Genomic DNA, 22,976 nt, shown 5'->3' with positions numbered 1-22,976 from the left:
ATCGATTCTAGCTGCAGCCCACAGCCCACCAATCAAACAGCAACCCCACGGATAGCCTTTTGGAAGCTTCATCGAACGACTTTTTTAGAAAAGCCAGCCTCGCCCAAAGATCCGCAAGACAACGCGCCCGACGGCCAAACTATCCGCATTTCTCCATTGCGCGCAACATCCCCCAACATGCCGAACTCGTGCCAGGAACTCCGTATGTGTCCCCCCGCCTCAAAAACCATGCCAGAGCCCCGTCCCGCTGATAAATTCCACAGGCGATGCCCTCGCGCAATGTCTCCAGGAATCCGACTGCGTCATGATCTACCGCAACAAAGCCTCCGACTGCCTCCGCGAGCCCCTGTCATCGACCCTCCCGACCAAGTGCCAGCAGCTCAAGAAGGGCTACGGCGAGTGCAAGCGCGGGCTGGTCGACATGCGGAAGCGCTTCCGGGGGAACATGCCCGTGACGTATCGCTCGGTGGAAGCCTCGGAGCAGGGCAAGGGATACCAGCTGTATGCAGGCAAATCCGCGTTTGGAGGCAGCGTCAAGGAGACGGACGGCAATGAGCCCATTCCGCAGGACTGGAGGGAGGCTGAGAACGAAAAGTACCGGCTAGAGCAGCAGAGGCTGGCACAGAGCGGGAAATAAAAAGGGGGACAAGTTTTGAATGAAGAAGAGAGGGGATGGGTAAAGGGAAAAAAAGAGAGGAGAGGGGATGATGAAGAGATTAAAACGAATTATGGTGCATGGTATGGCGTTTTTGGCGTTGAATCGGGGGCAACTCATCTCTGGTGCTTGCAAGGCGGGGAATTGATCACTTGGGGGCACTTAGAGACAAGGGGGTGGTGAATCTCTTTTCTATAGAGCCTGTGTGTATATGCTTCCTACATGGTCCTCGAACCAGGATGATGGACGGGCTGCGAAGCTGTATTGTATGATGGAGGCATTGGTGATGTACTGTCCAATGAACCTGTGTATATTATATTAGTACCTGCAACTCAAAACAGCCTTTTCACACTTTTATTCTGATACAGCCACTCTTTCAACACCAAGCCCCAATCTCTTTATCCAACCTTTTCATCCCATCTCAAACTCCAACCCACCACGCAAACAACAAACCATTTATGCAATCCCTCCTTGTAACCAGAACCAGACGCAGCAAATCCACGCAATGCCTCTCGTCGGATCGGCGCTTCCGCAACCGCCGTCTCACGTGTCGTCCGTTGCCGATATCCGAGAATCAACGACTAGCCAAATCACTAAGATGAAACTAAAAAGGAGGAAATGGGATGAAGCGAAAAAGGGAGAGAGATACGGAGAAGAGAGAGTTGCGTACTGTTATACAGCTTCTGTTCCTTTTTCTTTCTTTATGGATTGGCGTAGCATCAATCAATCAATCAATCTGGATAATCCCCGATATTGTAATCCATGTACAGGGTACATCGCTCAGCGTGGCATGTACGGTGTAGTAGATATGGAGCACAAGTACTAAATACCACCTAAAACCCGTAACGACACAGAAGCTTGCCCAGCTCCAGAGTTCTAAGCGCCTTGGCATTCAGCTGCTGTCGTCATCACCCAAAAAAGGCATTCCTGGATTGTTGCAGAAGAGCACGAGACCCTTATTTGTTTTTGTTTTTAAATGTAAAACTCGGCTCTATCTTGCCGAGTACAAAGAAACCAATAAAGGCTACGCGTACTCTGTACTAGCAGAATAAGAAAAACACTATAGACTGGGTTGAGGAGAGTAAAAAAAAAGAGTCTCCTTTCAATAGTCTTATCTGGTTAAAATTAGCATTCTCTCTCCCTTGCCTCGCCTTCTCTTCTCTCTTTTCGAGTCACGACCCTTTCTACGACCTTGCTTCAACTGAAGACCCCCCAATTCGAAATCCGACTGAATGGCTTCCATCTCCCGGTGATCTAGTCTTTTTGTTCTGCCACGTATTGTATCTACATTGGCCCAAACAGCAGCCCATCATCAACACCAGAACGTCACTGGCCAACAGCGCCTCTCGCCACCCATGGCCCACCAAACGCAGCGTCGACTCCTCATCGTCGCCGCCGTCCTGTTCCTCATCGTCAGCTCCTACCTGTGCGTAACGCGCCTCTACACCACGCCGTTTGCCAGCGAGGCCAAGGACGACAAGAAACCACCGTTCCCAGTGCTTCCTCAAAAGCCCGTCCACGTCCAGCTCACCGACGCCGACCTGCCCATGACATACGGCTCGTTCCGCCGCCCCAGCATGGATGGCCTCACGCTCATGGCGAGCTTGCCCGACGAGCTCGTGCCCACGTTTGAGAACAAGCGCCGGCTGGTGATTGTCGGCGACATCCACGGCATGGACGCCGCGCTGGAGACGCTGCTGAAAAAGGTCGACTTCGACGCCAAGCGGGATCACCTCATTGCGACGGGCGACATGATCAACAAGGGCCCCGACTCGCCCGGCGTTGTCTCACGGCTGATGCGCCTCAACGCCAGCGCCGTGCGCGGCAACCACGAAGACCGTGTGCTGCTCTCCCTGGCCGAGGCCGAGGCCCAGACGGGCGTCAGCAAGGACCTCTCGTCTGCCGACGCCGAATCCCACCGTGGCGAGTCCGAGTTCCTGGCCACGGGCCGCAAGCTGAGCAAGGAGCACGTCCAGTGGCTGCTCAAGCTGCCCGTCATCCTCTCCGTCGAGCCGCTGCGCATGTTCATTGCCCACGCCGGCCTCGTCCCTGGCGTGCGGCCGGAGCTGCAGGATCCCTGGGCCGTCATGAACATGCGCACCCTCATCTACCCCCGCGAAGAACTGCGCAAGAACGAGAAGAAGAAGAAATCCAAAGCAAAGCGCGACTCAGACGACACCTCAGACGAAGCACCGCAATCACCCTCCCCCACCGACCAACCATCCGACAACAGCGAACCTGAGAAAGAAGAAGCAGAAGAAGAAGGCGAGACACTCGAGTCGATCGAGCAAAAGGACGCCTACACAGACCGCGAGATCGCCATCCCCGTCGAAGGCCGCGACGGCGAGAAGTGGGCCCACGCATGGAACCGCTTCCAGAAGCGCCTCAAGAAGTCGCACCGCTACACCGTCGTCTACGGCCACGACGCGAAGAGGGGGTTCCGCCAGGAGCGCTACACGTTTGGCCTCGACTCGGGCTGCGTCAGGGGCGGTGCCCTGACGGCGCTCGTGGTCGAGGGCAAGGAGGGCGGTAAGGGGTTTACGCATACGGTGATGCAGGTGCACTGCAAGGATATGAAATCTTGAGATTTTTTTTTTTTTTTTTTTTTTTTTTTTGTTGTTGATTTTCCACCATGGAGATTTATTATACACGGCTTGCTCTTGGTTTTGGTTTGAGAGGAGGATATAACGATTTGATGGATAGAAATGGTTCTTGGATACCTATGGGTTCTGTCATCTCTGTTGGGCTGATATACTTGGGATCTTTGATGAGACAACACTGTCGGCGTTCTCTCCATCCTCTTCCTCCCTTTTTCTTTTTTCTTTTTGTTATTTTATATGGCTGGTTGCAAGATACCGGTGGGCATAGATACCAACATTGTATTGCGTTTTAAGGATATCACTTTGCGGACATGGTATTATAGCACAGTATAGCGTAAATTCCGAATGATACAAGAATACCATCTTACAATAAAAACAAACGCTGAATTGGGCATTACAATCGTTTTTCTTTTTTTGCTATTTTCAAACAATCCGTAGATACATAAAAGTCACGGGCCGCTAACCACATTTTAGGACCCCTCTGCATTTTTGTTTCAACAGCCAAACCATATCTCATCGCAAATATACCTTCGAGTTGCCGATTCTTTGTAGGCATTCTCCCTCGCTAGCAACTTAGGCACCCGCGCCACACATACACACACACCCTACCGCTCATACCTCACAATTTAAGCAGACAGCTTCTGCTTCAGGATGTCCTTGAGGGTGACGGCATCGGCAGCGAACTTGCTGATACCCTCACGCAGCTTCTCGACGGCCATCTGGTCCTCGTTGAAGTCGAATCGGAAGGTAGCCTCGTCGTTGATGTAGGTCTTCTTCTCAATGTCCAGAGCAGCGGCAGCGGCGCTGTCCAGCTTGGTGGGGACAGCCTCGGTGGAGTTGAGGAGGTCCTCGAGCAGGTTGGGCTATTAAAGAGAGACGTGTTAGTTGTCAATGATCTATGTAAGCAGAGGTATTTCATCATGGGCTCTTACGGAGATGGTCAGGTAGTCGCAGCCAGCGAGCTCAGTAATCTCGCCAGTGTTTCGGAATGAAGCACCCATGACAATGGTCTTGTAGCCGAACTTCTTGTAGTAGTTGAAGATGCTCTTGACAGAGGCGACACCGGGGTCCTGCTCCTTGGTGTACTCCTTCTTGGTGCTGGCCTTGAACCAATCAAGGATACGGCCGACGAAGGGAGAGATGAGGAAGGCACCGGCCTCAGCAGCACCGATGGCCTGGGGGAGAGAGAACATGAGGGTCAGGTTGCAGTTGATGCCGTGGTCGCGCTGCAGAATCTCAGCAGCCTTGATACCCTCCCAGGTGGAGGCAATCTTGATGAGGACGCGCTCCTTGGGGATACCGAGGTCCTTGTAGAGCTATGATTCGGTGGCAAGGCGGTTAGCTCCTCTTGTCGTGAAGACTGAAAATAAACGTCTCCCTCAAAAGCTTACCTCGATGATGTGCAGGGCCTTGTCGACGGAGGCCTTGGTGTCGAAGGAGAATCGGGCATCAACCTCGGTGGAGACCTTGCCGGGGACAATGGCCAGAATCTCCTTGCCGAACTCGACCAGCAGGCGGTCGAGAGCAGTGTCGACCTGGTGGTCGATGTCACCGCCCTGGGCCTTGCCGTAGTCGATGGCAACATCTATCAGCTTGGCGTACTCGGGCTTCTTGGAGGCAGCCAGGATGAGAGAGGGGTTGGTGGTGGCATCCTGAGGCTTGTACTTGGCAATGGCTGTGAAACGCGTCTCCAGGTCAGCTTCTGTTGCGTCGAACTCAGTCGGGGGGGGGGAGAGAGCACTGCTGCTGCTGTCTGTAGCCGACGACGCAGGTCGCTCGCAGAAAAGCAGCCACGATTCTCAATGAGAGAGGAGGGCAGACTAACCAGCAAAGTCACCTGTGAGAAGCAGTTAGTTAGCTGATGCATCACACGTTGGGCGGATGGTGCGGGAATTACCAGTGTCAGAAACGACAACCTGTTTGTCGCCAAAAGAAAATCAATGGTCAGCACACGATCCGATGATTGAAACGAGAAGCCATTGCCAATTGCCGAGCCTTGTCGGTCAATGAAGCCGAATTGCTGAGCTCAAGGCCAGCAGAGAAACCGGGCGTTGGAAGCTCGCAGCAATTCGCCCCTCGTTTGGAGGGGTACAATTTTTGGCGGGGTAGGTCGGGGAACATGGAACATACGGTGCCAGAGGCCTTAAGCTGGTCAAGAGAGCTGCTCATTGTGTCTGTGTGAGGAGGAATGTTGGAAAGGGAAAAAAGAAGCTGGTAGAAAGGAGGATATCAGGACGAGTGGTTGTGTTGTGGAGGTATGGAGATGGAAGTAGGAGAGCAGCACAACAGAGTTTGGCGGATGAGATGATATATACCGACTGGCCTGGCCTGGCCTCCGTGCCAATTAGTGCCTTACCTACTAGCAGCCCAGCAATCCATCCATCCATCCACAAGCATCTCCGTCTTCCTAACAGCTCAACAACTGTTTCGCCCCCCTTGCCCGGAGCGGGGGCCATTAAGTCATAAGTCACTGTGGCCCCCCCACAGTCGCCGGGCCTTGAGGCCTTAGTCGCAAAGTTCCCAAAGTTCCCAGCAGCACCAGTGGTTTGCGTTTGCCTTTGTCACCCATCGCGTAACCTGAGGTAATCACAATTCACATCCCGCTGTTTTGCCGGGCGACCATGCCAAACATGCCTGCGAACATATCGGTGGCCGCGACTGGGGAACGTGCCACAGTCACCGTCTCTCTCACGGCGCTTTTCGCCTCTCGGCTCCACCGACCCCCGGCGGGAACTTTGGGAACCTTTTGGCTGGGCGCCATTTGGCAGTTGAAGCTGCTCCTCCGGGAGTCCAGTGGGTTGAGTATACTCTCCATACTGGGGTATTACGGCCGCCCTTCAACGGTCATAAGGTTCCGCCGTAAGGTTCCGCCGTAAGGCTATGCGAGGCCCTGTAGCCTATCTGCCCGGATCAGACTCCGGCCTCGCCCGGCCACGCTCGGTTTCTGTTAATAATGCACAAGCGCCAGCTGACCAACGGGGCCTTGGCCAAGTTCTGCTTCCGCCCCATTTCCGTGGTGTTCGAGCTTTAGGGCGTGATCATCGCTTCCATCGCTTCGTTAGGAGAATCGACGCCGGAAATAGTAAAGCTGCACATCACGGGGTTGCGCCTTGGTCTAAATGTCGGCACATTCCGGTGGTTTCGGCGCCATTGCCACGAGTTGAACCTGACCTAGTACTGTATGCAGTGTGTCAACTTACAACTCACTCACTTGCCAGTCTCTTTAATGCTCGCAACAGAGAATTTCCGCAACCGTCCCACCTGTGGCAACACAATGTTTTTCAACCTCCATTGCCTATATAGAGATTAATAATTGGGAATGCAGTTTCTCGCTTTATGCTGTGTCAACTATGAAAAAGACCTTTTCCTTCCTAACTACCTGGATCAAAACCCATGCTCTAGTCCTCAGTGATATCACCATACTCCCACATGCCTAGCCTGTCCTGCTTGGCCTCGCTCTCAATCTCTCGCAGGTGCTTCAGGTATGATTCAAAGGCCTTGCTGCGCTCCCATGCCTTGAGCTTCTTGGGCACCATGCCGTATCCGCTGGACACAATCTCCTTATTGATGGAGTCGTTGGGGCCGGGCAGAGAGCCGTCTGCCTTGGTATCGTACAGAGTGATGTAGCTGACATTCTCCTTGTTGTCAACAAAGTCAAAGTTGGCAACCAGGCGCTTGTTCTCGGTCAGCTCAGCAATGAAGCCAATAGCCTCACTGAAGTAGTCGGCACCTGTGGGCAGCTGGACAAACGACAGAGAGGCATCAATGGCTTGAGCCTTGAGCCTCTGGACACCAAACTGGGCCTGGTCCAGGGATCGCAGGTTGGACCAGGCGACCTTCTCGCTGTTGCCGTAGTCGACGTAGATGACCTCAGACACCTTGGCTGTGCGGTCGTTGCCTCGGACTCGGGCACGGTACCATTGACCATCGGCCGAGAACTTGGCAGACACGAACTCGCCAGTCTTGGGGGCGTCTGTCAGGGGCTTGTTGTTCTTGGAGTCGATGTGGAACTTTCGGAAGTCGCTCATCAGAGACTCCAGCGCCGCTGTGCCCTTTCCAATCTCCTGAATCTTGAGCTTTCCATTACCATCAATGTTGGTGATGATGACATCTCGGTAATCGGCTGGCTTCTTGTCCAGTGTGACTTCTGCCTCGGGCGCGTCCGCCTCAGCCTCCTCGTCGACTTGTTCGTCTTGTGAGGGGTCATAGTCATGCCACAAGCCCTTTCTGGCCTCCTTTGCCTTCTTCTCGGCTGCGAATAGCTCGGCAGAGTTGCCGGACTTCTCAGCAGAGTAGGCATGTACTGAAGACAAACCCTCTTCAACGAGGACTTTGGCAAAGTTTTCACGGCCAATGTACAAATCACCAATGAATCCACCGACCTTGTCCATATCGTGGATATCAACCTCGCAGTCTCGCTGGTTGCATCGTCGGTTGGCTAGGTCGAGAGCCTCCTTGCCGAATGGCTCACCGCCTTGTCCGTCGGGACGAGGAGCTCTAGGGCCACGAATGCCGCCCAGAACCAGTGTCAGCTTGACGTTCTCACGAGGAATGAGAACGGTGAATCGAGAGCCAGCCTTGCAGAAATCAACAATGGCAGGCACCTTCTTCTGTCGCTGTAGGGTGGCAAGCATAATCTTTGCCTTTTGTGTGTTTTCTGAGAGATCCAGGTACTGCTTAGCCTTCTGAGGCTTTCCAGACCACATGCCCTTCTTCTCCTCCTTGGCCTTCTCCTGAGCTGCAAGCAGCTCGTCGTAGTTGGGGGCTCTGTCAGTATCGTCTTTCCTGTGTCTGATCACAGAGGCCAATCCAGCCTCCACCAGCGCAAGGCCGATGTTTTTTCCCTTCTCGGTAACTGTGGCCACGTCTCTGGCGTCGAAGCCCTCGGTAGCGGGCTTGGTTCCATCAACGCTCACCTTGACGTGCTTGCCAATAAGCTTTGATCGCACAAACTCCTTAGCCTCATCTTTGAAGGGGCTCTCGGAAGGCTCGTTGGTGCGAGGTCCTCGGATACTGCTGAAGCTGATTCTCTTCTCCGCACTGTCGGCCTTTGCCTTGACCATAATCGTATCGGCGCCAACAACCTTGGTAACAGTCATCTCCTGGTTTCCGGCTTCTGCCTTGACCACATGGTGCTTGTGTAGACGAATCTTCTTGGACTGAGCTTGCTTCTCGGCGGCTCTCAGAGGTGCCATCTTCTCTCCCAGCATGGTTGAGTGGAAGTCGTTACACCTGGCCAATCCCTCCTGGAGCAGAAATTCAGCAATGTTGCCTCGGGGGTGGATGACACTGGCGACGAGTTGTCCCTGGGCGCTGGCGCCGACAATTTCAACCTTAACCTGTCGCTGGAGCAGTCTTGACTCGACGAATGCCTTGGCCTCGTTTCCGAATTCCTCAGCAGGCTGTGTGGCACCGGTAGAAGGAAGCGTACGCTCGGTGGACGGAGTTCGAACACCGGCGAGGAGGGTAAGGGGCTGCACATGCTTCTTCTCAGAGAGCAGCAGTCGAACCAACAGGCGATCACCGCTCAACACCCTCTCGACAACGCCGTCCACAGTCTTGCCTTTCCACTGTGTCAAGAACTCGGGGCCACCCAGGTCGTTTTGTACCTCAATGGTGCCGTTGACGCCTGACCAGAGTCCCTTGGAGGCACCCTTGGCCTCGGCCTCGAGAGCACGAAGCTTCTCGAGCCTCTCAAGGAGCTCTTCTGACTCTTCTTTGCGGCCAGCATCCTCACGGACCTTGAGCCAACCAGCCTTGATGAGCTCATCGGGAAGGAGAGTTCCGTCCTTGAGTTGAGCAGAACCAAACTCTCTGCCGGTCGTGGGAATTGTGTAGAGGACTGTGCATTGGACTGGCTTTCCGACCACCAGGTTTCGGAGATATTCACGGGATTGGAATGCGAATGGCTCGTCTCCCTCTCGCTTCAGGTGGGGAGCTGATACATAGGCAAGGGAGAAGGTGCGTTCGGCCGCGGGGTTGTTGGGGCTGGTCAGGATCAAGGTGTCGCCGCTCAAGACACTCTTGACGTTGCCGATAAAAGTCTTCGACATGATGGGCCGGTAAGGGGGAGACAAGGGGAGACCTAATTGGGTCGGTTCTGGTTAGCAACGGCAGCTGTCTTGGGGAGAGATGGCTTGTATGTTATTCGGATGCTCTTCTGCTGTGGAGTAGATGATTTTGGCAGACAACAGAATGAGATGACAATTGGCATAGGTAGATGAGTTCTCGGAGTGATTGAGATGACAGTGCATGTCAATGACCCTTTACGATCTTTGAAGAGACACAGCAGCTTGGAAGCTGTCACCGCCATGCGGAGAAAGAGGGACAATGAGGAGGAATAGCAGGCGGACCGGGATTGGTGTATCTTGAGCCTCAAACGTACCTGAGCGGAAGACCAAGAAAGAGATGGGAGGATATCTGGGATTCTACCAAGCCGAGATTGAGCTTGGAATGATGAATTGAGTAACAAGGAGCAAATTGCAGAGCGGTTGGAGAAAGCAACTTGTCGTGTGCCTTTTGGAAAGGTGTCAAGACTCTTTAGTACCGAGTACCTGCTATTGTGTCAAGTTGCCAGCTAACAATCTGGTAGCTCGAGTTAGCCCGAGCTTGCTCCAGGTGGCTTCATTGTGGGGTTCTGGAGCCCAGGGGATCTTTTGCTGGCTGGTGGCGGATGGACAGCGCTGGAAGGCCCCGAAACAGGCAATTAAGCGAAACGGAGCGCGGGGCTGGCGCAACAGGTTTGGGAGGGGCAACGGGAATTGCGCCTAAAGATCGATTTGGAGGGCAAATACTTGGGTCCTTGGGCAAAGATGATGCCTACTGGAGTCTGCTTAACTTATCTTGCACCTAGGCAGGTTGCACAGCATGTCGATAATGGATCTGCTGGAATTGCAGCGATGAACGACTGCGGCCATCCACGAGCTCGAAGCAGCATCCCGGGGCAAGATGTGATGTAATTGCGCTTCCAGCATTACCCCTCCATCGTCACGAATTCACGATGCAGCTTGTACGCAATTCAGGCACGTTTCTTGAGATAAGCTGTTTTCATTTCTTTTCTTGTTATTTGTTCGTTTACTATAACTACTCAGAACCTATGTCGACCCGAGCTACATGTATTTCGCTGCTCTATAGATTCGTTTCAATCTTCAAGGAGCTTAGGCCAAGCATAGCTACAGAACTTTTGAGCGAGCTTAGGAGGAGATGCCAATAACACCTGGGTAGTACCCACGTTAGTATCTGGGCTGTTAATGAATCACATCAAATGGACCACATACCGCAAGCAGGGCGAGGGCCAGCGTTGCCAGTCTTCAGGGACTCCTCGTTGTCACCCTTGCCGAGATCGTCGGTGCCGGCGTGCACGACAACGGTGCGCTAAGCAATGGATCATTAGCAGACTTCTTGGGGCAATGCTGAACGGACGTTTCTTACGCCAATGACACTGTTGGGACCAATCAGCTGGACCAGAGAGTCAGTGATGGTGCCCTTGGCGTTGCCCTGAGCATCGGTCTCGATGTTGCCGAGGTCACCAACGTGACGGGCCTCATCAGAAGGAGCGCCGTGAGTCTTGCCGAAGGGGTTGACTGTCGGGTGGTTTGGCAAGTCAGCAAAGCCGAATTGAGTCCGCACAAGGCACTCTGCTTCGGGACAACTTACAGTGAGGGCCGGCAGAGGTGCAGCCGTTGGTGTTGTCACCAAAGGTGTGGATGTGGAAGCCACGCTTCGCGTTGGCGTCGTTGCCGGTGATGTCGTAGGTGATGGTGGTAGGGGCACCCTCCGAGGCCTGCTCGAAGATGACGGTGCCGGAGACCTTGGCGTCTCCTCGGAGGACAGTGACTGCGACACGGGGTTAGCCAGATGTGTCGTGACGGCGCAAACAGCTGGACTATCAAGGGACACGCCAGCTTCTCAATGGCAGGACAGGCCCGCGTGTCTATCAAGGTTGCGGCGCGGCCCGCCCTCCAGCGATGCCGTTTGAGCACAAAAACCCCCTCAAACGAGCGCAAGACGAGGCACAGCATGCCGCCCCTCTCAACTAGCGACAGCTACCCATATATAATCGGGCAAGGCGCTGGCTCTGGGAGCTGTTGGACTTGGAGGTGTCTTACCTGCTTTGACCATTTTGGCGGTGGTGTTTACAATTGCTTCGTTCAACGGAGAGCTACTGATGACGATGATGAAGAGGTGGAGAGGACAGAGTTTTGAAGAGGAACGGACCAGCGAAAAGGCAGCTTTTGGGCTCCGGAGTTACGAAATCAAGCTCGTTTCAGGGTGGGGGGCGCTCCGAATCCGAGGCACTTGCTGCTTGTCTCCTCGCCCGGCACATAGCCTTTCTGCTGCATTCTACTGCCAACTACTGCTAACTGCTGCTGCTGCTGCTAACAATTCCGGGCCCCCGTCCCATCTTGGCTCCCAAAGTGTCCAGTAGAGGCTTTGCGTTGCCTTAGGTACGAGTACGAGTGGTGAGGGGGAACCCTTTGGAGCTTCTCGGGAGCTCTGTCAGCTCCATTCTGCCCCGCTGCGTCATTGGCGTCATCCTGACTTGCAGACGGTGTCACTCCAACGCCGGCAACGCTAACTTGCAAAGCCAAAGGCCGCTGACAAATGCCAAATGAGGAAAGGGCGAGCGATTCCGCAATGCGGCAGACATTGGGCATCATTTACCGGCAATCATGACCGAAGCAGGGGTTCCGATAGAGGAAGCATCAGGACGTGGAAGGGCGCGGCGGTTCTCAGCCTGTCGTACCAACATATCAACCCCTCCTCTTATCGTGATTGGACGAGAGTCAAGGGAACTAGATGGACTAATCAACATGCAGAATCCGACGACGAGTAATTGAACAAATATTTACAATACAGCGGCGGTTCAACTTTACGATTTCAACACGACGCTTGTCTCAGCCAATGTCGAAACAGGCACTTTCTCATTCACGTAGTTGGAATATCCCGCCCCGCTATACATAGCAGTGCATCTCGAACAACGGCAACACTCTTCTCATCCCGCGGCCGTATCAGACAAGGAAAACTCTTGGGATGGCTAGTCAATCCATTCGTCAACTCAACCACTGGCATGATTTCAGTGCCGTTGGCGTCCTTTTCCCTCTCGATATTCATAGTGCTCAGCATGACCGCAACCACAATCCATACCGTAGCCTCTGCAAAATGTTTACCGACACATATCCTTCTGCCAAAGCCAAACTGCCCAATTGGTAGTGGCTCTCCTCGGCCGCCTTCCTCCAAGGGAGAGTAGCGATCTGGGTCAAAGTCGTCGGGATTCTTATAAACCGTCTCATCATGGGTCATGGCGCGAGCGTTGGCATAGACAAACGAGCCGGCTGGTATGAAGTAGTCTCCGTAAAAGTCATCTTTCAATGAGCGGTGGGGAACTCCTAATGGGCTTACAGGACACCACCGAAAGGTCTCCTGGACTATGAAGTCTATATATTGCAAATGGGGTCTGTCGTCAAAGGTAGGCAATCGATCTCTTCCTGTCACCTGATCCAATAAGCGCTGGGCTTTGCTTTGGACCTCGGGATGTAGCACCATGTTGAGTATAAACACGACCAATGTGCTCCAGGTAGTATCTTGGCCAGCTGCAAACACAGCAGCGCCAGCACCCTTTATGTCTTCCTCGGATATATCAGGAGCTTGGCCCTGCTCCACCTGGTTTTGCCGTTGGTCTAACATCTCTTGCACTAAAGACTGTACTCGAGTTCTTGACGCCATGATTGTCTCGTATGGTTTATTGCGCAAATTGACAATGGCAAATCTCCATTGGTTGGCAAACTTGAGAGATCGGTCATGAAGAAAACTCGGTAGAAACCTGAACAGCGGAAAGAAATCGACTGGTGTCCCGGCAGGAGCTCCTCCATGACCTAACGCATAGGCCGCGTCCGCAGCAACTCGAATAAAAGGATCTGTGTCCGTCTCAACCTTGATACCAAACCCTACTCCAAGAGCAATGGCCGTAGCAAAACGTCGAAGAATTGTTTCCCATTCTGTTGGTTTGTCATTAATTCCTCTGAGCAATATGATCGCCTCTCGCTCTTGTAAGCCGCGGTACCGTCCAATGTTGCTCTTTTGAAAGCTCTTTTGTAGAATACGACGGTGCATTTTGAATGAAGGGCCCCATCTTAGGAAGGTAAGCGTTTTGTGCCATCCCATGACTTCGAAAAGAACGAATCGAGGTCGATCGCAATAGTTGGCACCGCGCTTGTCGAGAATATCAGTGGCTGCCCGGACCGAGTTGAGAACGATGACGGATTGGCCCAGAACATTGAATGATAGGATGTCGGATCCATATTCCTTAGCCAATCTCATATAGAAGTACTCTGGATTATCAGTTGGTATAATACGCAGATGGCCTATAATTGGTTCGCCGGGGGGTCCTGGGGGCAGGTGCCCGAGTCGTTTTCTCCATTGATGTGCCACAATCTTGACAACAACTAGAATGAGCAGGAAAGTAAACGGTAACAGACCAAGCGGGCTGCCTAATATTAATTGTGCAACCGCCGTCATGGTTTACAAGAGTTTGTCCCTGAATGAATAGCCGTAATGCGGCGAAACGTAATCATAGCCCAGCCTGGTATTTTGTCTTACGGGCCTTATTTGGAGAGAGTTAAAGATTAGAATAAGCTTAACAAGGACCTGGCGAATCAGATAGAATGGCCCGGTTTTCTCTTTGGAGATCATAGAGAAATTGAGGAAGAAACCGGAAGAACATGTTAGGGTTATATAGATCCATTGTTGGATGCAGCTGAGACTTACAGTTTCGCGGCCCGTGACGTGGCGGTCTGTGAGCCGTTGGAAGTTGCTGTGTGTCTCGTATGGAGGTCTGAGACAAGACAAAACATAGAAACAAGGAGTTTCCGTGGTCATGCATGAGTGCTGTACGGAAGACAAATAAACTAGACTACTTGATTCTATCAGAAACAACTACATGTACTTTAGGACACCGCTTTTCAGTGTGTCAATACTACATGTACCTAGTACCTACATCCACCTTGGTAGGTACCTACCTCTAGTAGGCATGTATGGTATACGTTCCTAATAGCCTAGTCCCATTCACCATTCTATCCAGTTTAATTGAGTGTTTTGCCTATATGTGTGTCGGAGCTGAAAGCCAGGAAGCAAAATATACAATCCCTGGTGTAACAAATAGATGATCAATTCATAGGTTACTTAATCGAATGCTTTTGGTCGAGATGCAGCTGGAGAAAGACGGGGAATCGGAATCCGGCATCGCCCCATTTTTCTAGGCCTGTGGTAAGCTGATATCAGCCTGCCATGCCTCGCATCATAGCGGGCATAAAGGATGATCACAAAGACACTGAGAACCGTCGCGCAAATTCAGTTTCTAGTATATGGACAGACTCTTCGAAATGGTTGCGTTCACACATGGCCTCATATCTTTTCTATCGACTGCCATAGGAGATAGAAGTTTCTACGGCGCATCTCGGCACGGAGCGGTCCGGGTAGGTGGAGCTGGAAGCCACTACAACTTGCGGATCTCTGCCAGGGAGAATCATGAATGGCGCAAGCAGGATGTTGAAGTAAGAAGGCTGAAGAGGGTAATTCAGCTGCGGTGTTGCTTAGGTATTGCTGCATATCCTGTAGCACGTAGCAATCTACATCTACCTGGTAGACTGACTGATATGCATCAAAACTTGCCAGCTTGGAAAAGACCCGAGGCGCTGTATGACATCAGCAGGCTGTGTGACGGGCTGTGGACATCATTCTGTCGAGGCAAACTGTGCTGCCTGGCATGCGTGTTTAATCCCGAATGAGACGTCGGTGACGCAGGTAGCATCGGCAGTTACACAAGTGTTTACAGTGTACATCTGGCCGTGGATGCATGGTGTTGTTGCAATATGTAATACCCATGATATGATGCTGAGATGTGTATTCAAGTATTATGCAGGGGCATGACGGGTTTGGTGCGTGATGGGGAAGACAGTGGTCACGAACCAAACAAGCTTAGTATTTACTTGGGTTCAAATGACCAGGAGCATTATCGCTATCGGAACCTAATCATCTGGCTCTCTTGGTGAATTTTTTTCCCGAGCGTTTTGGGGGGACACCAGGGTGGCATCCTCGTATTGCTTGGGCCTCCCAAGAGGTCACGGCCCCTGCGATGGCGTGTTCTTGTTTCAACCAAGTTTCGACGCCATATTAATAGATTAAAGAAGGATGGAGGCCTTCTGTTATTGGGGCCATGAGCCATTAGCCCGGTTCAATGCTCTCTCGTCCAGCCAATATGAGACCGGCACTCTGGCACTCTGGTAATTTTCTCTTGGGAAATGGGCGACCTCGTCTTGGCACTTTACGCACTGTCCTGCTTGCTGCGGCGCGCCTGAATGTGTACAAGCGACAACGGTGCTGATCCTCATCAGCCACCCCTTTCGGGCCCTTCATTCCTCGTATATACGAAGTACCTGCGCCTTCGTACTTAATGGCAAGGCTCTGAAAGACACAGTGTCAATTCCACTCACTCGATGCTCCCTCCAAAACATCTGAGGCCAGGTAGATACTGGCTCGGCGATCCGAGGCCTGAGAGCGAGGCTTCGTATTCACTTCTAATGTTCACTTTTCTGCAGAGAAAGCGCGCTCCACGTGTTCCATGGATGCAAACGGGTCTTTTCTCATTGAAATGCCCTCGCCTGGTTCACACCAAGGTGCCAATAAGCGACATTTAAATTTAGTCGATCCGTGGGATGTGCGATTACCGGCGAGAGCATCAGCCGGGGGACTCCCGCGTGGGGTCGCATTTGGCTGTCCATGGAAGGTTTCCTGCTTCTTCAGGGACCGTAGGCTCTATATAGGCATATTTCGTTACCTGTAGCCAAGAGGACCCGTGAGCTTTTTATAGTAGAAGACGAGCCCCATTCGTGGGCATTAGCAGGCAAAGTGGTGTGCCAGATGTCGATACGCTACGCTCCCTGCAACAAAGTGCGAATCTTGGGCCGGGTTTCACATCGTCCTTTATAGCGTCTCCAGCGTCCTCCAGCTGGGCTAGCCCCGTGGTTTCCAGGATTGGCAGCCGTCTCCAGCGCACAACAACCAACCCCAAGGCGTTTCTGCTGTCAATGTAAGCCTCCTCTTTTGAGGCTTGATCAAAGCGCCATCTCCCGCAGCACGGCTGACTGGCGTCGACGGGTTCCTCTCAGTGTCAGGGCCTATTTTTGACTCTCCCAGTCCTCTTACTATTACGCTGCGATCCGCATTGCCAGACCGACCTCCACGACGAGCTCGGGCGCAGTGCTGCTAGTGGCTTCGCATCGCAGAGCATAGCCAACAGAGCAGCTTCGCGCAAACTCCACCTTGTCGGGCTGTCCTGTCAGCCTTTCGGAGACAACGGAGGGAAATTCATTCGAGCAGCCTAGCCGTCTACTGCTGCTTGCATTTGATGCTGCTCGTCGCTCGCTCTGCCACGTTATCGCGATAAAGTTGACCCGTGAGGCTCGTCTCGTCTCGGACAGCCCTCCCCCTCCAAAAAAAGGCGTCAGCTGTTGCAGAGCTCCCGTGTCGCCGACGCTTCCCTCGCCTCACCACCAACAATGTCCTTTCGAAACAACGAGGGCCACCGTTACGGGCAAGTCCCGCCAGTCCAGTATCCAGTGGCAAGCCAGCAGCCCGCGGAGCAGCCCGGCATGACCCGCCAGGCGAGCTTCAACTCTGGCGACGATGGCACCTACTATGAGGGCCGTGGCCATAACCACTACAACCCGAACATAACACACCGGCCCTCTGCCAGCGGCGGCGAGGATGACCTCTTCATATCGAGCCCGACCAACTACCCTCCTGGCCGGTCACCGTCTGGCGCTGGCAGCGCCTTGTCTGGATACGCACACCAATACCAGCAGGAGCAGGCACCGCCCACGCCCTCGCACGCTGCGTACAACCCCCAGACGTTCGCCCAGCCTTCCAATTTCCATCGCTCTCAGTCGACCAATATCCCGATGCACCAACAGACAATGTCGTCGCGATACTCTGCGTCTTCGTCCAGCTCAAACAACGCCTATGGCAGCCCCTCGCCGACCAACTACGCCCCTCAGGCATACAACCCCGCCGCCTACGCTTCCGCAGCGCCACAGCGACATCCCACATATCATGGGTACAACAACAGCCATGATCAGTCTTACGGCGCTGGAGCAGGGCAGGCATCGCCGTCCTTCCCGCCTCAGTCTCCAGGCGTGCCATATCCCACGCACTCCCCAACAAGAACGGCCTCATACCAACAGACTATGCCCACGAGTCCATCTTCATTCGCAACTCAATCACAGTCCTCGGTATATGCCTCTCCAGGCTACGGCACTGGATACGGCTCCAACGGTGGCAGCCCGGGCCCCGCAGCTTACTCTTCCAACTCCCAGGCTCCATATCCTACAACTTCCCATATGCCAGCATACCCCACGAATGATAGCGGTGCCTACTTTAACCGGCCCGGTCGATCAGACTCACAAGGGTCCTCCTTGGCGTCGCCATATATGCAGCCTCTTGGATCTCCCGGGATAACGAGACATCCAACAAATGCCCCTCTGCCGAATCGACCTATGGCCGATCTGCCTGAGGAAGTAACTCCATGGGATGCTAATGGCCGTCCACTTCCTCAACCCCACAATTACCACGACGACGAACCCTATGACCAGGAGAGCATTATGCAAGAGATCGAAGCTGAATTAGGAAGAGGAGATGGTCGATCAGAACCTCGGCCACTCCCCTCGCCGCTCCCCGCCAATGGCCAGATGACGCTTGCCCATCATCCATCAAGCAGGGCAGCGTCTCAAGCCGTATATGAGGATGGGAATGACTCTGATGACTTAGAAGGAGCTGCTGGCGTACTGGCGATGCAGCAAGCCGAGCTAGAAGAAAGACGGTTCAGTGGGAGTACCTTTATATACAACGATGCGCCCACCATTGCGCACCCGCCACAATCCAACCCGCTTCCCCCGCCGCCCGAAGAGCAAGATAACAGCAGCGATAGTGATTTTGGGGGATTCATGGACCTAGGGGGCCTTAGTGGTGGTTACGCTGGTACACTTACGTATGGTAATGATATTGGAAACTACACAGGCTCTTCTTTCTCCCAGGATCCATCACGGCCTCTGCCAACGCCAAGTCATGCCCGACCTGCCCAGGTGGATTATGGTGACACAGGTGGCCTACAGGCACCTCGTGCCAAGCGGCTCAGTTTCGATGAGGGCGATGAGAGAGTCTCGATTCATTCACACCTCAGCGGAACCGATTCCCCGTCAAAGGACGATTATGAAGACTTGTTTTATCACCCTGGCCTGTCGAGCCGGCCGCTACCATCCCTCCCTCCGGCTCCCGGGTCCGACACCAGTTCCATGACTTCTGGGCAACTTACTAGTCGCACCGGCTATCATTCGTATTCTCGGAGTTCAGACTCAAGAAGCCAGCAGCTCGATAATCCAGAGAACTTTTATACTAGCACTACCAGCCTTTCACACCAGCCAGAGAGATCAGTTTCGCTGGCGGGATACAGCCATACACCGCAGGTGCAAGCACCTGCAAGATCAAGGACCGATGCGGCTGAAGAGCGCAGGAAGATGGCCAGGCAACAGCAAACGACGCCGGGAGTACCAATCACCGAATATGATGGTGGCATGAATCCGCCAGTGGGAGGCTTCGACAGCATTACTCTGCCCACTGGCGGTAGAAGGAAGAAGTTTATCCCGTCGAAACTTACGCCTGCTGATTTCAAGCGATGCCCAGAACCCTGGGCGCTCAGTGGTATTGAGGCCTGGGTCCGTGAGATGGCTGAAGGAGAGCTTGACCTGAAGGAGAAGATTGTCGAAGAGGCGCTGACCATTATGTTCACCTTCAAAGTTCCGACCATGAACGTCGCTGATGCTGAAGCCCTCAGCAGCACTGTACTGGCTCACATGCTCAAGTACGGCGTCCTTTTGCCAGATGAGGAATGGATCAAATTTGGAACCGGTCACATCTCAGGAGTTTTATGGCAGTTGACTGGGTCTGGATGCTATGCGCCCAAGTTGCATGATGTGGAGATTAATGGCCGCTGCTATTCCACCCATTGTATGCGCACCCTCAAAAAGGTGGACCTTGAGGGCTTGACAGAGAAGCCAGCGGACGACTGGCACGTCTTTTATAAGCTGACCAAAGAAGACATCGAATCCCGCTCAAAGAAGGAGGTGGAACGCCAGAATATCTTACACGAAATCGTCACTGGTGAGGAGCTTTACATCAAGCAGCTGGACATCTTCCGTACCCTGTACAGAGACGACTTGCGCACTAGACATCCGCCCATCATCAACCCTGAAAAACGTGACAAGTTCCTCGCTGCAGTCTTTGGAAAACTCGATACGGTTTTGCGCATCAACAAAGAAAATCTCCTGGCGCAGCTCAAGTATCGCCAGCAGGAGCAGGGACCTTGGATCGTCGGCTTCAGCGATATCTTCCGAGAGTGGATTCGAAAGGCCAAGACTGACTACATTGAGTATGCGACCCAATACCCTCGTGCTGCGTATATGATACGCAAGGAGGCTGGTCGAAATCTCTTGTTCAAGAAGTTCTTGGAAGACAAGCAGAAAGATAAGGCGTCTCTGAAGCAAGATTGGACTCACTTCCTCATCACTCCGCTGCAGCGTCTCCAGCGTTATATCCTCCTACTCGAAACGGTAGAGCGGAAAATGGCTGGGGAAAGCGAAGAGATGACGATTCTCAAGAGAGCTATTGAAGAAGTCCGTGTCGTTACTTTGGAATGTGATGCCAAGGTTGCCGAGACTAACAAGAGAGTGGAAATGATGGAGCTTGACAGAATGCTCATATTGCGTCCGGGCTTCCAGGCTTTGCTGAACCTTGACCATCTTGGCAGAGTCCTTATAATACAGGGTGACTTGCAGAGGTTGAGTTCAAGCGGTATCAAATGGGTGGACACTCATGCCTTGCTGTTTGACCACTATCTCATTTTGGCCAAGGTGGTCGTCTCTAGAGATGGCAGAGGAGAAAAGAAGTATGATGTTTCCAGAGAGGTGAGCTTTTCCTATCCGTTTTCTCCTATTTTCGACGTTCAAGACGAAAATGCTAATCTGCGTAGCCTATACCGATGCCTCTTCTATTCCTGGAAAGCATGAACGACGATCCTGTTATTAAACAAAAGGGAATCACAGCTCCTCTGGCCCGTACAGCAGCCGTCGGACCAGCTGGCGCTGGATCCACAACTCAACTCAGCTCACGACCAGGCCTTGAGCACATTGCGACGAATTCCACCACTGGTTCAGTAGCAGCGCTCACCCCAACACAGTCCAACGATATCGAGGGCAACATTCTTTACCCCTTCAAGATTAAGCATCTAGGTCATGAAGTGTACACGCTGTATGCATCATCCGCCCGAGATCGGGCAGACTGGTGCTCAAAGATTGTTGAGGCGAAAACAACACATGCCAAAGGGCTGTTCTCCCAAAATGCGGAGCCCTTTAGGCTTCGTGTCCTTGCTGATGCTGCGTTCCACTACGACATCAGCTCTCCTCATGCAAGATCAGCCGGTGTTCCTGTCAAGGGTACGCCACTTGACCGAGCAATTGAGGAACTAGAAGGCGTTCTTGGTTCTGCACAAGGTGTTGCCCCCGTGTGTCGCGCCCAAGTGAATTGCGCTACCGCCTTTTCAGCGTTTGGCAAGGCTGTCATTGCAATCGGAACAGACTATGGCATCTATATTGCCGACCCTTCCAATCCGCGAGGATGGACTCGAGTAAGTGTATCCGGAGGCTTGTGTTAACCCATGGACATTTTAAATCTAACAAACTGGAAATCTAGACTGTCCAGATCGCCAGGGTCACGCAGATCGCCGTTTTAGAAGAGTTCAACGTGTGCGTTGTGATTGCAGACAAGTCATTAATATCCTATCCATTGGACGTAATCGCCCCAGTTTCAGAATACGCTCCGCCGGTCAATGATAACCCCAGACGAGCTCCCCAGAGGCTGGCCAAAGATGTTACATACTTTGCAACGGCAAGGATGAAGGACCGGACGCTGCTCTTCCACAAACGAAAGGAAGGTCTGCACACCATGTTCAAGGTCCTCGAACCTATTCTTCAGAAGTCTACAGAAAAGAAGTCGCGATTCTTCGGTAGGGGCAAGGGTGCTTCCGGAAGTACTGAGTCATTCCGTGACTTTGACGAGTTCTTCTTCCCTACGGAGTGTTTCTCCCTGAGCCTTTTCCAGACTTATGTTGCCGTGTCCACAGCCAAGGGTATTGAGATGTTAACGCTTGACAAGAAGCAACCCATCTCTATTCCGGATCTCAAAGCGCCGGCAATTGCCAATATTGCCAATCGTATCCGAGAGCAGCATCCTCTGGGAATGTTCCGACTTAATGAGAACGAATTCATCCTAACATATGAAGATTGCGCTGTGTATGTCGATAAACACGGTGAGGTCAGCAGGACCCTCATCATGGAATATACAGGCAAGCAGAAGAAGGCCAAGGGCGCAACCATGTACGGACAGTATCTCATTCTGTACAACGATGACTACGTCGAGGTTCGAAATGCCGAAAACGGACGGCTACGACAGATCATTGCTGGCCGGGACGTGCGACTGATCGACTTTGGCATCAGAGGCCCGACTGGAGACAATGCGGCCCAGGCTTCGCAGGTCTACGGACACAATGGCGGGTTGTCCACGGCGGGTGACATTTCTAAGGGAACTGTCAAGATCGCCATGTCGCACCCTGAGCTGTCAGGAAGACAAATCATTTTGGAGATGCTTCTTAATGACGGACATGTCGAATGATGAAATAGACGCGCAGTTAATGGACATGTAGAGGGACGCTGTACGAATGAGGCATGTCTACGCCGCTGTTTTAGCCTATAAACCAGCATGGTTGGTTCATGGTTGCAATATTGCCTTGTTCTTCGGGCTTCTTTCGGTGTTGTCCCCCCCTTGACGAGATGCAGCTGACAGAGGGGTAAAGAGGGCTGCCCACCATCTGAAGGATGGGATGTTGGCTTGGTCCTCTTATTTTTCCATACAATTTTCTTGTTTTTCTTTTTTTTTTTTATATCCCCTTTCCCCAGGATCTTGGAGCAGTAGATCCCTCTAATCTTCTCTCCCTTTCTTTTCTTCTTTTTTTTCTCTTTTCTCTTCACCTTTTGCGTGGCGCTGGTAGGAAGACGGGAAGAACGCCTGTGGAGAGGGAAGGACGAGGCTTCTGGATGGTTTTTTTTTTTCCTTTTCCTTCATTCCCTTTTTGATACAAAAAATGTAAGAGATCTGTCTAGGTAATAGTCTGCTAGGAGAGTGTGTTCCTTATACCACTATACATCTTTGGAATATATGAGCAGCTTGTTATGCCATTTGCACCATGATGAGTGTGATTACGAGTTTCTCATAGGAGTCGTTTGCTGCTTGTGATGAAGAGGAAACGGAGACGTCAGTATCGGATAGGAAACGTAAAATTGCTTCTAGGGCCCTACGCAACTATCCAATGGAAAAAAAAAAGTTGCCGAAAACAAAGTAAATCCCCTCGATGCCCGATGTTGCCAATCGGTGAAGACACAATGAAAAAGCCCTCCTCTAGGCGATAAAGCACGTACAAGCAACCTATAACATTTGCCACGGGAAATAAGCATAGGTAAACTGCTCTGCCCTCCCCCTTGTTTTTTTTTTTGGAGTGTTTTTGTTTTGGTTGGTCGCGAATCTCTGCGTGACGATGTCTCTATCAAGCTCGAGATTGT

The 22,976-nt window shown here is 52.5% G+C and overlaps 7 protein-coding genes across 7 annotated transcripts; 3 read left to right on the top strand and 4 right to left on the bottom strand.

Annotated features, from left to right (window-relative positions):
• Positions 1-177: 177 nt before the first annotated feature.
• Positions 178-637, top strand: TRIVIDRAFT_42401 (uncharacterized protein; the record flags this gene model as incomplete). The annotated part of the gene is made up of 2 exons (XM_014095732.1): positions 178-202; positions 264-637. The coding sequence occupies 2 exons, from the start codon at positions 178-180 to the stop codon at positions 635-637; spliced, it is 399 nt and encodes a 132-aa protein (XP_013951207.1).
• A 1,373-nt stretch (positions 638-2,010) lies between these two features.
• Positions 2,011-3,240, top strand: TRIVIDRAFT_65961 (uncharacterized protein; the record flags this gene model as incomplete). Its single annotated transcript, XM_014095731.1, has 1 exon — positions 2,011-3,240. The coding sequence occupies one exon, from the start codon at positions 2,011-2,013 to the stop codon at positions 3,238-3,240; it is 1,230 nt and encodes a 409-aa protein (XP_013951206.1).
• A 402-nt stretch (positions 3,241-3,642) lies between these two features.
• TRIVIDRAFT_80466 (uncharacterized protein) lies at positions 3,643-5,535 on the bottom strand (the record flags this gene model as incomplete). The annotated part of the gene is made up of 6 exons (XM_014095730.1): positions 3,643-4,118; positions 4,188-4,571; positions 4,647-4,930; positions 5,081-5,092; positions 5,153-5,171; positions 5,386-5,535. 6 exons carry the CDS (start codon positions 5,422-5,424, stop codon positions 3,882-3,884), a joined length of 975 nt encoding a protein of 324 aa, XP_013951205.1.
• A 1,118-nt stretch (positions 5,536-6,653) lies between these two features.
• TRIVIDRAFT_195019 (uncharacterized protein) lies at positions 6,654-9,308 on the bottom strand (the record flags this gene model as incomplete). The annotated part of the gene is made up of 1 exon (XM_014095729.1): positions 6,654-9,308. The coding sequence occupies one exon, from the start codon at positions 9,306-9,308 to the stop codon at positions 6,654-6,656; it is 2,655 nt and encodes an 884-aa protein (XP_013951204.1).
• A 977-nt stretch (positions 9,309-10,285) lies between these two features.
• Positions 10,286-11,457, bottom strand: TRIVIDRAFT_183329 (uncharacterized protein; the record flags this gene model as incomplete). The annotated part of the gene is made up of 5 exons (XM_014095728.1): positions 10,286-10,471; positions 10,533-10,629; positions 10,687-10,838; positions 10,912-11,091; positions 11,364-11,457. 5 exons carry the CDS (start codon positions 11,374-11,376, stop codon positions 10,449-10,451), a joined length of 465 nt encoding a protein of 154 aa, XP_013951203.1.
• A 726-nt stretch (positions 11,458-12,183) lies between these two features.
• On the bottom strand, positions 12,184-13,773 carry TRIVIDRAFT_195017 (uncharacterized protein; the record flags this gene model as incomplete). The annotated part of the gene is made up of 2 exons (XM_014095727.1): positions 12,184-13,643; positions 13,734-13,773. The coding sequence occupies 2 exons, from the start codon at positions 13,771-13,773 to the stop codon at positions 12,184-12,186; spliced, it is 1,500 nt and encodes a 499-aa protein (XP_013951202.1).
• Positions 13,774-16,811: 3,038 nt separating this feature from the next.
• On the top strand, positions 16,812-22,032 carry TRIVIDRAFT_112252 (uncharacterized protein; the record flags this gene model as incomplete). Its single annotated transcript, XM_014095726.2, has 3 exons — positions 16,812-20,270; positions 20,336-20,989; positions 21,055-22,032. 3 exons carry the CDS (start codon positions 16,812-16,814, stop codon positions 22,030-22,032), a joined length of 5,091 nt encoding a protein of 1,696 aa, XP_013951201.1.
• Between the last annotated feature and the right edge of the window lie 944 nt (positions 22,033-22,976).

The sequence above is a fragment of the Trichoderma virens genome, assembly GCF_000170995.1.
Source record: "Trichoderma virens Gv29-8 chromosome Unknown TRIVIscaffold_89, whole genome shotgun sequence".
Taxonomy (NCBI): Eukaryota; Fungi; Ascomycota; class Sordariomycetes; order Hypocreales; family Hypocreaceae; genus Trichoderma; species Trichoderma virens.
The sequence above is the reverse complement of the archived record's forward strand: the minus strand, read 5'-3'. Positions and strand labels throughout refer to the sequence as shown.